Here is a 12,533-nt window from a genome sequence, read left to right on the forward strand (position 1 = left end):
CAAGTTATGTACAACAACAGCAGGACCGGACTTCATATCAACAGTTCCAGACTCAGCATTATGTCCCTTTTGACCATAGTAGACTTCAAAACTAGCAGCACATCGAAACAAGTATATACAGCATAAGGACATCAACACCCTTAATGAATGCAATAAACGGAGCGTGTACAGCAAAGCATAAATAGCTTTGAGCCCCACATGTGGGGATTTTCTTTCATATTCATTCGAGTTGGGTTGTACGACGATCTCGACGAAAGCATAGCATCGTCAAACGAAAGCTGTATTGGTGGAATGAACGCTAGCAAATGTCTTTTGTAAAACATTGATACCGAGCAGATATTTCAAGCACGATCACATTTGGCACGTGGTCTTGTTCGCTGTTGAAACGGAGGTTTCGGCTTTCTCCAAGAAACGATCGTGCGCCACGTACTGCCCAAAAATACCATGAGAAATGGCTCCGACACCATCCTGACGGTAGTGATTTGCGCGCTCCTCCCAATTTGGGATGATGTCATAGCAACCAGTAAGTCAGTGTATACGCAGAGCTGGTGCGACTTTATTGGCTTTACAGAGAGAAAATCTTGGCGCATGTCTCGAACAGTACTGTTTTCAGTAGTAATGACCGGTCTTCCAGCTGCCGTGTCCTTCATGTCCTTCTGTTTCTTCATCTCGAAATAGGCATGAACGCGGTAGTCGACCTGCTCGTGCAGGTAGAAATTGCTGCACTCTGCAATGTGCTGCCGCAAAACCACCAGCACCTTCTCCTCTCCTCTCATGGAATCCAGAAAATGATCAGCAAAATGGCGTCCTTCCATTGCAGCTCGTTATCGTCTTCTTCAACGCTGTCGGATGCCATTCCGCGAGCGCTTCTTGAGCTGCATGGCACCTCTTCACTGTCTCTTCCCACGCCACTACGCACGTCATTTGTTTTTAACAACAGGAACAAGCACAAGAATACACAGGTACTTACCTTTTGCAGCGTATCTGACCGCAGCTTTCACTAACGACGTAATCGATGCCTTCAACGCCGCTGAGATCCAGCCCTGGCATTACATACTTTCAAAGCGTGGTGCTGCCACGTGGGAGTTGCTTGGACGTTTATCTGGTGGTCTTGAATGCCGCCCACACCAGCTTACAGTTCTTGGCATCCTCTCCAAGTGCTTATCAAAGGTTATGTATTTATAGTGTTTGCAACAGAAGCCGTCATACTAAAAACAAAGATTATTTATCTCTATGTTGTGTATGCAGCTTAAGCCCTCATAGCCTGGGTACGCTTCCCGCATCGTAACGCAGCTTATACGGCTACCGGTTTGAAGGGGTTAAGAGTGTACTTACATTCGATGAAATTGACTCTGAGCCCATGGCATGCTTTCTTTTGACTGTAGGTGGCTACCGCAGAAGATTTCGTATGCGCCATAGTCTCAATCGCCAGTATCCTTGCTGATGATGAGGATGATGGGAAGCCTTGATTGTATGCATTGGAATGGAAGCACTGCTACAAAATCATACATAAGAAATATAAGTTCCGAGTCCTCACAATGAAGCAGATAGCGATACAATCGTAGCTGCAGAACCTCCACTACGCTTCGGCCTCAAGCATGGCTAAAATAGTGCTTTGGAAACATTGTGCTGCATTCACAAAATTGTCAATTGATAGATAAAATGCTCAGGGAAGATATCGTTTCTTCGTACTTGCATCATTTCAGATGCATGTAGGTTTAGGCATATCCACTGGTAGGTGGGTATTAATAAAACTAATCTCCACTGTAAACGTCATTTCCGGGTGTTGATCCGATGATCATTGTACCATCAACGGAAAGTTTTACGTTTTTTGAGGAAGCTTGGTAGTTCTTGGGCAAAATGAAAAGTGACATTGTTAATTACAGTCTGCCACAGTGATCCGTACCCTAAACTGTACCGTAAACTTTCCATCAACTGTACCCATAATTTAGTACCACACTCTAATCCGTCAGTAAGCGTACCGTAACCTTGGGTAAGGATGCGTCACAGAACGGGTACTGGAACATTACAGTACAACCTTCGGTTTTGAGATTAGTGGGATGGTGCAATTCCTGTCGTGAAAGCCAAGCAGTATTCAACATGCGTTCTATCAATGCGTTCTGTGTCTTGCTGGCGGTGATCGTTCTGATTGCTGTAAGCGATGCCATTGAGACTTCAGGTAAAGACAAGATGACGACTGATACCCAACACTCAGTGAATGAGGAACGACGTCCCATTGGGGGGCCAAACTATACTGACAGCGGTACACCCACTGGAGCATGGACGAATTTTAAAGCATGGCTCAAGAGAACGTTTATTTTCTGGAGAAAACAAGAAAGAAGTCGACTTCGTACCTGAGTTCAGAGCACAAGGATGTCGTCGTCAAAATGGATCATTTCTCGCTTGCGTGAAGATGCAAATAAATACTGCTTATGCGCTACACGAACACTCCTGCATTTTATCGCTTTGTCTGCTTGCTAAATATCGTACTTTTTTTTATCAGTAAAGTGTACTTGCACAATGATCAGTGTTTGATGTGTACAACATTCGCAATCAGACATGTCAGTATCAGCGACTTGCCAAGGGCTTGCGCGGGAGTTTCCAGAGTGGGAGATTTCAGGCTGCTACCCACCGAACTCGATCGTCTTCCCTAGACCTCAAGCATGTCTACAAGATGCTGCCTGTAGTCAAAGGGCCATCATTGTAGAAGGTGTGGAGGCACTCATCAGTGTGACAAGCAATCTACTCGAGTAAAAGCACCAGGGGGTCGTCGACATGGCCTACTTCTTGCTTCTACGCGATAATACCTTCGCAGTGCCATGAACGGCTTAGGATGGCGAGAGAATTAGGTCCCCGTCCTATTAATTTGACCATCCTGGTCGATGGAGTGTTCGCTACGGCAACAAACTGTACTCCATAATGAACGTAATGACGAGTGGTATGCTACCGCTCGCCTGAGGAAGATCTGGAAATTCCGACCACCAATTAAGGCTTTTTGTGTTGCTCAATATCAAATTCGTAGAAGACCCCCTCTCGAAAAAATAATGTTGCCGTCATCTGACAAGTTGAGTAGTATCGTGGTTCAAGCCCGGCGCTAATATGATTAACTAGCTGGCGCTGAGGTAATTCGTACCGGCCCCGCGTGCGCTGAGGCATTATTGGCCTCAAAAAGTATCGTAATTAACACATTGTCGGCGTCATCGAACTTGACGATTTGCATCGAGTACTGTAGCATCATGTAGGCTGTAAGATGCCCCCAACACTCCGAGTAAGAAGCGGAAAGCATTGAAACGTTGAAGCGATGTGCCGTTGTCAACTCTTTCAAGAAGTCCAAAAGGGAGACTCAAATTAGACTGCTGAACACCACCTCATTGCAAATACTACGAGTACGGAGTCGTCACAGTCGTCGGGAACGTGAGCTCACGCACAAAGTCCAGCGGCACCGATTCCTTCTTGACAGCATCTGCTTCAGGTACCAAACCATTATCTTCGAGCCACTTCTCATTATACAACTTGCTGCCGTAGCGAACCCCACCATCAGCTAGGATCGTCACAATGGTATGACCCGGACCCAGCTCTCTCGCCAACTTGACTGCTCCAAGCACATTCAACGCACTGCTCGGACCAACAAAGATTCCGTCATGGCGCAGCAAGAAGTAGGCCATGTCGACAATCTCCTGGTTGGTTCCTGTGACGCCTTTGTCAATGATAGCTTCGCGTAGATTACTCGTGACACGAGCGAGTGCAGCCACACCTTCTGCAATGGATGACCCTTTAACTACAGGAAGCATTTCGTAGCCATCCTCGACTGTCCCCGAAGTTCGGTCATTGTTGATGAACATGGCAGTGCTCGCGATCTCGGCAGGATCAATGACCCACACCTTCACGTCAGGATTCTTCTCCTTCAAGAACGTCGACATTCCGGCGATAGTCCCTGACGTCCCTGCTGACGAGACGAATCCATCGATCTGTCCACCAACCTGTTCCCAGATTTCCGGAGCTGTGCCCTCATAGTGAGCTCGCATGTTAGCAAGATTGTCGAACTGGTTGGGACAATAAGCATTCGGCATCTCCTTGGCGAGCCGCTGAGCGACATGGAAGAAGTTGTTCTGCTTGTCATCCATTGAGGCCGTCGGCAGCACGCGAACCTCAGCTCCCATGGTTTTCATCATCTGGATCTTCTCCTTCGCCGTGATATCCGGCATCGTCAACAGCGTCTTATAACCACGAGAAGCTCCAAGAAGAGCGAGCGAGATACCCGTGCTGCCTCCCGTAGCTTCAATGATCGTGCCTCCTGGTTTGATCAATCCGCGTTCTTCAGCGTCGAGAATTAGCGACTTGGCCACTCGATCCTTGATGCTCCCGCTTGGATTAGAGTACTCTGCCTTGGCCAGTAGCTTGCAGCCCGTTAAACGAGAGAGCGTGGTGAGCTCCAGCAATGGGGTATTGCCAACCGATGCGAGGAGATCGACGGAACCTGCAGTCGAAAACGTCTTGAGACCAATAGTTGCTGACATGGTTTGTTGTGGATGTGCGTGCAACAGGCATCAAATTTAAGAATGACGTCTCATCGTTGTCGACTGACTTTGAGGTCACTCATCAAGAATATAACGTCTCCGATGTTTACTTCAACAACTGATTAGTCCATCTAAACGAATGACTTCTCCTAATTTCACCCTGTAGTTCAGATCGTTGTGGGGAACGCGAGCTCCCTCACGAAGTCCAACGATCCCTTCTGGGCAATCTGTTGAGGCAACAGGTTGTTCTCCTTGAGCCAGTCTTCATTGTACAATTTGCTGCCGTAGCGCACGCCCCCGTCAGCCAAGATCGTTACGATTGTGTGTCCGGGGCCAAGCTCACGTGCCATCTTCACCGCGCCGAGCACGTTCAGCGCACTGCTTGGTCCAACGAAAATGCCGTCGTTACGAAGCAGGAAGTAGGCCATGTCCACGATCTCCTGGTTATTCGCAGTAATTCCCTGGTCGACAATCGACTCTCGCAGGTTCTGAGTCACACGTGACAACGCTGCTACACCCTCTGCAATTGTGACACCCTTGGCCATCGGTACTACCTCAAAACCATCTTCAATTGTGCTTGTTGACCTCTCATTGTTGATAAATGCCGACATAGCTGCCGTCTCCTCTGGATCAATAAGCCAGACCTTGACATCCGGCTTCTTCTCCTTGAAGAACCTCGACATGCCAGCAATAGTTCCCGACGTCCCCGCGGACGTCACAAACCCGTCGATCTCTCCACCCACTTGGTTCCAGATCTCGGGCGCTGTTCCCTCGTAATGCGCCATCAAATTCGCAGTATTATCAAACTGGTTCGGACAATACGCGTTCGGCGTCGTCTCTGCAAGACGACGAGCAACGTGGAAGAAGTGGTTCTCCTTGTCCGACATTGACGTCGTGGGCAGGATATGCACATGAGCGCCCATAGTCTTCATCATCTGCACCTTCTCCTTTGCAGTGATATCAGGCATAGTCAACAGTGTCTTGTAACCTCGTGAAGCTCCAAGCAATGCGAGTGATACTCCAGTACTTCCTCCTGTAGCTTCAATGATCGTGCCTCCAGGCTTAAGTAGACCGCGCTCTTCGGCGTCCTGGATCAACGACTTGGCCACACGATCCTTGATACTTCCGCTGGGGTTGGTATACTCAGCCTTGGCTAGAAGCTTGCAGCCAGTAAGCTTGGACAAAGTAGTGAGCTCTAGTAGTGGCGTGTTGCCAACGGAAGCCAGGAGATCGACCGAACCAGTCGTGGAGTAGGAGCCCCGGCGAGAATCTGACAAGCTAAAGGAGCGAGTTCCGAAAAGCGTGGAGCGTGCGGAGGACCCGCGACTACAGAGAGTGGAGATACTGCTGCGCATGGCGGATGTCAAATGGCACAATGGCACCGACTCATGATGGGATGCCGTAGATGCTTAGACGTAGCACTTGAAAGCCAACTTCCACCACCAATGAAGGTTCAGGAGGGACCAGATGTGGGCATTCATAGGCTAGCGACCATCACAAACGATGTGCAAAAAATTATAAACAGTATAGAATTTGAGTTTACTGAGAACAAGGATAAGAAAATCCTAAAAAAAATGTAAGTTACTCAATTAAACACACTGCATCATACAATCAAACTGGTACTGGTAGGTAATACATGTATTACTTCAAAGTAAGCTTTTAAACAAAACAATATACTGTTGTTGTTTAATGGGAGGCATGTAGTAAGTGCAAGCAACCTTTCTTGATTCGTTCAACCATCTCTCGTTTGGGTTTGTAAACACAACTGCTTGGTGGCGAGCTACCTTTGGTGGGCCATCGTACAGCCAAAGTATATTTTCAGGCACTTGATTCCACGTTATCTCATCGCTGAGATTGAACCTCAATACCTTTAATCCCACAACGCGTTCAACGTCTGGAAGTGCCCCCAGAAAACTGCAATTTTTGCCTTATTCGGCTCAAACACATCGATCTCTGTGACGTTTCCTTCCGATGTACACGAGGACGCCACAATAGTCCAGTTTGAGTGGGCCTTCTTAAAACGCTCCAAGAAATAGGTGTAGAAGATCGATCTCCCGATTCCTGCAGTAAGTATGTGTTGTAGCAGTAGCTACAGAGCACTGCCGTTACTGGGATCGTGCCCAGCAACAGCAGTACTCCAGAAGTTGGCAACGTGCAACTGCAACACGGCAGTTGTGCAACCGATGGAGCATGAATAGGAAACAAGAGTGAATAGGAATATTACCAAAAACTCAATACATCTTACTTCTACATTTTCATTGGTAGCGACACAACAGTATGATTCACTTTACTATCAGTCCATAGATGTTGGTTCTTCACTAATTCCTCGCCTGGAGTATCCGTCATTGTCACGAAACGCTTCTTCTTCTCTCAGCAGAGCTGCCACCTTCAGGTAGTAGTCATCATAACACGTGCGAACAAAATAGAGCTCGCCGCCTTCGTATTGCTTTCAAAATGGAAGATCTGGCAGTTTGTGTTTGATTACAACGGCAACATCGCTTCTCTTGACACAAGCAGCAGGAGCCTTTTCCTCTTGTAAGCCATCGCAACCCACCGAATCAGTGTCGATGTTGACCCCCTCTCCTTTCTCTTCTTCTGCGATAGCATTGGAGAAACTTTGTTTGCTATGTGGTTTTCTTGTGACTCGACTCGACTTAATTTGAGAACATATACATGTACTAAGTAAAAAAACAAAAACAATATGCTTTCCCAAAAGGACATAGAAGAAACTAAACGAGAATTACGCCCTTAATTACAGATTTACAGATTCACTGATTCCTAGGCGTCCTCACGGAACAGTTCAATGAACTCTTGTAGATCGAGAGTGGCGTTAGCGTTCACATCGAAAGACGAAATAATACGTGCGACGTCCTCCTTCGTAAGCTGTGTCGATCCACGACGATCACTCTCATAGAACCGGTCATTATAACGTAGAGCCTCGAACAATTCGCTAGCATCGATGTCACCATTATTGTCCGTGTCGTAGAGCTAACAGCACAACAGGATTTTAGTAATCGAAAATCTGTGACTGTGAAAAAGGCAACTTCCACTTGACTTACCCTAAAGAGCTGTTGGAGCTCCTGTACTTGCTCAGCGGTCAGCGTCTTCTTCCTCGCGCGTCGGTTCTTCTCGACAGTTTCCAATAGTCTACACAAGCGCAGAATTTCCTCTAGAACTTCGGGAGGGGCGTCTCCGAACACAACAGTACAAAGCTCCGCGAGGTCGATAAGTCCACTTTGATCCTTGTCGATGCTGCTGAAGATACTGCCAATGTTGTCCTGCATATGAGTCCCAGAGAAGAGTCCACTACCGCCCACTATTTCACGTATCGTAATGGCGCCACTCCCATCTTGATCCAGCTTACGGAACGTGCGGTATATATTGACGATATCATCGCGCGAGTACTGACCGAAGCGTTCCTGCCGCATAAGCGCCGCGTCCGAGCGGATACGCACCTTCTTGGCCGATTTGAGCTCTTTTTTGGGTGATTGAAACTTTGCTGGAGAGCGAACAGCTCCAGCTGAGCTGGATAAAGGCGTGTTTTGACGGAGCTTTATACCGCGATCTGATGTCGTGAGCGCTGACTTTGGATGCCGACGAACAGGCTTCGGGCTTGATTGCTGGTCTTGCGTAGGAATAGGACTCACTGGAAGTGGTTCAGCTTTGATCATATTCATCGTTTCTGTTGCAGTTAGAGTTTCTTCGTCAGGGATGGCAGGTGATTCTGTATTATCAGGAGTTGGTTGGGCCTCAATTGCGAGTGGACTGTTATTGTCGTGATCGTTGCCAAGCAACTCATCGTACTGCTTGTAGAGCGTTGACAGGATGCTGCGCCGCTTTAATGCACTTGTGCTGATGCTTGACGTTAGTGTCGGAGCGCCCTGGTTAACGCTTAAGTTGGGTCGATCTGGTAATGAAGCCAAGGAACGAGCTCTCGTGAGTGCTGTAGCACGCTTTGGGCGAGGCTTTTTCTTGGCTACTTTACGTCGATTGGGTATCTCCTGATCTACATTTTCACGAATTATACAGCTCACACCGAGTTTCTCGAGAAGGAACGCTGACGGTGTCAGATCCATCGTCGCGAGTGAGTTCTCTAGCCGCCTTTGTCGTAAGAGTCCGCTACTTCCCGCTATCTGCTTGTTAGTGCGACGAACGTTTTCACGATGGAAATGTTCGTACATTTGCTTCTCCCGGTTCAAACTTCCCACAGCCCAATTGTCCTTATCAGCGAAAGGGAGTTCTTGAACGGGGTTTTGTAGAGTAGGCAGGATCATGTGTGGATCATCAGCATCTCCTGCTCCCAGCACCTCGAGCTTGCCAAGTGAATCACTGACATCTCCATGACCTGAAACTTTATCTTCATGCTGGTTGCCATCTGTAGAGCTCTGTTCCTCCTTCTTTCTCTTGGCTGCTTTCTTCTTCATGATCATCTTCATACGCTGCTGGAACTTGACTCGTTCCTTCTCCCATGCTGCTTGTCTTGCCAACTGAAGATCGCTCTTCTTCCACGTTGTCTTGCCCTGTAGCTGGTCGAAGAGCCTTCGAGTATGATCTGTTGCATGATTCTCCTCTGGCTGTTGTTCATCCGGTGGAGTATCAATCTTATTCTCTTGTGTCGCCAACGCAATAGCACTTGTCGATACACTCGTAGTCAACTCTCGAGTACTTGAGTTACGTGAAGATTGACTGAGAACGGGTACGCTCACACTACTGAGCATCCTGCTTCGTTTCCGTTCACGACTGGCTATAGTTATGGACTGTTGCTTCAACTCTAACGTCTTGAGTTTAGTGGCTTTCAATTCACCCCAAATTTGCTCAGCCTGCTTTCGTTTATACGCTGCAGCACTCGCAACATCCACTTCCCAACGCCAAACATTGCTATCCAATCCAGAGCTTGTCACTGTATTCTTCTCAATTGGTTGCTGTGGAGGAGCCATTCCTGTGGCCAAACTACCCATTCGTCTACCTTGGAAGTCCCAGACGTACACCCCTTTATCACTACCACAAGTCAACACGCCACGAGGTTCGGCAACAATTTGCAAGCTTCGTACATTGCCCCGATGAGCAGTCCATCGATGTGTACACACCACGTCCGATTCGTCCACGTGAAGCTGCTTAGATTCTGAATTTCCTGCAGCACTGCTATCCACGTGTTTATTGCGAAGTCGTTTGGCGTTCTTGCCTTGTCTAAGAAAGCGACGGCGTGGATTGTACGATCGATCTTGTCTAGACGGCATGTTCTTTTCTCGAAAAGCTCGGACATGTGCAGCAGCGATCAGTTTGGAAATATCACACACCACCACCTCACCGTAGAAACTCGAAACGAACAGTAAAAATCTACCGCGGTCGATTCCTGCCGCTAATTGCTCACCTCCAGTCTCGTCGTAAAACGTTCGACAACAAGTGACCGCACTATTCAGTTTGGCAAGCGTCAGAGGAGACGAAGGAGCTGGGACTTCTACAGAAATTAAAGTATCCGATGCAGGACGATTGTCATCATTTTGGGCGTCGGGGTTGTTCAATGTATCGTTCTTTAAAGCTTCAGATTCTTCAGCAGGAACTGGTGGAATCTCTAAGGGTACCGGTGGTCGGGCGGGTGACATGTGGAACGGGTAAAAGCACAGGAGAAGAACCGTAGGCTTAGAAGGAGTCAAGCTCCATATACACACTTGTCCACTTTCATGACCCGAAAGGAGCAAAGGATAGGGCTCAATAAACTCGAGTACATTCACTTCGCTGGTTGTCAATGCTCCATGTGTAGATGTGTTGAATGAGGCTCCGGTTGGAGCAGGTGGTGTGCATGTGTCCTCAAGAAGGAAGTAGATATAGTCCCATATCTTGATCACACCGTCAGTTCCACCACTGGCAACGAGACTTAGAGCGTGACAGTATGCTAAACACTTGATGTCGCTGTCGTGAGCGTCAGTTATACAACGTAGCAGCACGTTTTGAGCTGCAATTCCTCCTGCTTTCGGTGCATCGTCGTCATACAGACGCAGTGATCGATCCCACGACGCCGTAAGAACTGTATGGTCTTCTTTACAGTAAAGCAGAGCCGATACCTGCTGTCCATGAGGCGTCCATCTCCCCAACACAGCTCCGTTTAAGTAGTTAACCACCGCAAGTTCTCCATTCTGTGCTCCAACTATTACCTTTCTCTGTCTTGAATCCAAATCTACGCACGTAATATCTGCACCCACAAGTCCCCGGTATGAACGTAGCAAAGAACCAGAAGCAGCGTCCCAAACTCGAATCTCTCGATCAGTAGCAGTCGCAATCGTTAAAGAGGCCTCGTTAAATAACACTGCACTCGCTGCGAGTACTCGTGGTTTAATACGGACACGTCGAAGTAGTTTAACCTTGTGCGCTCCAGCGACTAACAAACTCTGACCGTTATTAAGTACCGCCAACGAGTGCGCTTTCCACGGGTACCGACTCAGGTCGCTACCCAGCCTAAAAACCTGTAAACATCGTCGACTGCTACTCAATTCTGCGTCTGTACTCTCAACTGATAGCACATTGGCTAGCGTCCACCATCGGAACCAGCCTTCATCGTCCACAGTGATACATTGATCCGCTAACATTCTAATACTGGAGAGTCCAGATTTTGTATTCTTCAACAAAGCAGAGGCTGCAGCATAGGCAGCGGAGGGGATCAGTTGGATACAACATACAGGTGCGCCGTGACCTGAAAGACGGAAGACTGGAGTGGTCGCTAAGGCTGAAATCTCCCATCCAAAGACCTCACACTCGAATCCCGCACTCATAAACACCTGTGACGACAGCTTTACCAATAACCGTACACCACGACGATGACCCTGACGAAAAGCGCGAGTCTGTAGCGTATGTGTATCCCAAAGGTAGATCATATTGTCCATGCCACACGATAACAGAGTGTCGTCGTTAAGAAGCAGTAAGTCTTGGAGTAAATCTGTGTGTTTCTTTAGCGTTGCCACAAGACGGACTTCACACGTGCCATCACTCGATTCTCCACGGTTCTTTGCATTAATGACATTAGATCTGGTGACGTGGTATACTGAGACCATCAAGTCTGCTGAGATGGAGAAGAGTTGTTGAGTATTGGCGCTCCACTCGAGTACACGTTGAGGGCGCGGAGTGTGCACGATTGCCATTGGTCGAGGCGTTTCCATTGCACTTGTACTGCACGCTGTAAGTAAAGTCGAGGACCAGAATGTCAACTTGAGATCTCCAGCAGAGACTGCGAGTAAATCTAAACCAGCTAAATATTTGAGAGCCTGAACTGGAGATCTTTCTGACCGCACTTCATCCTGGTCGCGTCGGTAACCCGAGACGTAACATAGAGGATGAAACTTGTTAACTACGGGCAATGTAGGCGTAAATGAGAACGTCGAAGCTATCGAGTCCTCAGTATGCGAGTCTGTGTTCGAATCTTTCTCCCCAGAAGTTGGCCCAGCATCCTTACCATTGTCTTCGCTCTCAGGAGGAAATAATCCTGTAGGGTCCAATATTTCCACTACTGGACGTGAACTTTCGAGCAGTAAAACCCTACGACACTCCGGTAGATACTCAATCCTCTTAGGAGGACGATTGACCGCTGTATCTACGAATCGAGGGTGCTCCTCGTACTGCAGATCTCTCAACTGAGCCACCGTCCCAGCAACATCATCGGTGCCTCCACCCGATGAGCCCATTCCTCCTTCGATGATAGCACTAGTGAATTCCTCCCATTCCATCGTCCCGTCACCATTCACATCAACTTGAGCGAACAGTTCAATCAGATCTTCAATGAAGCTCACAACGCTCTCCGGTTCCCAACTAACACGATCCAGCATAACGTTCACGAATTCACGCAATGAAAGTCCTCGACCAGCCCGATCGAAGTCGTCTTTAAGCAGAGTCAAGTCCTCCACCTGTAGTCGGACCATAATGCCCAGACATGCCTGGTACTGCAACAACGCCGCCGCCATCTCCAACTAGTTTCAAGTTTTGCACTCGATCAAACTCACCGTTTCGTTCTCAATGTTCTGCCGTAAA

General features: G+C 48.0%; 4 protein-coding genes across 4 annotated transcripts; all 4 read right to left on the reverse strand.

The window, feature by feature from the left end:
- Positions 1-351: 351 nt before the first annotated feature.
- On the reverse strand, positions 352-776 carry PPTG_23506 (hypothetical protein; the record flags this gene model as incomplete). The annotated part of the gene is made up of 2 exons (XM_008911102.1): positions 352-492; positions 570-776. The coding sequence occupies 2 exons, from the start codon at positions 774-776 to the stop codon at positions 352-354; spliced, it is 348 nt and encodes a 115-aa protein (XP_008909350.1).
- Positions 777-3,077: 2,301 nt separating this feature from the next.
- On the reverse strand, positions 3,078-4,623 carry PPTG_14125 (hypothetical protein). Its single transcript, XM_008911103.1, has one exon. It carries the CDS (start codon positions 4,515-4,517, stop codon positions 3,381-3,383), a length of 1,137 nt encoding a protein of 378 aa, XP_008909351.1. The 5' UTR covers positions 4,518-4,623; the 3' UTR covers positions 3,078-3,380.
- Positions 4,565-6,055, reverse strand: PPTG_14126 (hypothetical protein). Its single transcript, XM_008911104.1, has one exon. It carries the CDS (start codon positions 5,870-5,872, stop codon positions 4,685-4,687), a length of 1,188 nt encoding a protein of 395 aa, XP_008909352.1. The 5' UTR covers positions 5,873-6,055; the 3' UTR covers positions 4,565-4,684.
- Positions 6,056-7,295: 1,240 nt separating this feature from the next.
- Positions 7,296-12,466, reverse strand: PPTG_14127 (hypothetical protein; the record flags this gene model as incomplete). Its single annotated transcript, XM_008911105.1, has 2 exons — positions 7,296-7,505; positions 7,577-12,466. 2 exons carry the CDS (start codon positions 12,464-12,466, stop codon positions 7,296-7,298), a joined length of 5,100 nt encoding a protein of 1,699 aa, XP_008909353.1.
- Positions 12,467-12,533: the final 67 nt, after the last annotated feature.

This window comes from Phytophthora parasitica (genome assembly GCF_000247585.1).
Source record: "Phytophthora parasitica INRA-310 unplaced genomic scaffold supercont2.40, whole genome shotgun sequence".
Taxonomy (NCBI): Eukaryota; Oomycota; class Peronosporomycetes; order Peronosporales; family Peronosporaceae; genus Phytophthora; species Phytophthora nicotianae.

What these genes read in the sequence shown, in the direction of transcription:
- PPTG_14126 (XM_008911104.1), bottom strand. Translation starts at nt 5,872, where the DNA reads ATGCGCAGCAGTATCTCCACTCTCTGTAGTCGCGGGTCCTCCGCACGC.
- PPTG_14125 (XM_008911103.1), bottom strand. Translation starts at nt 4,517, where the DNA reads ATGTCAGCAACTATTGGTCTCAAGACGTTTTCGACTGCAGGTTCCGTC.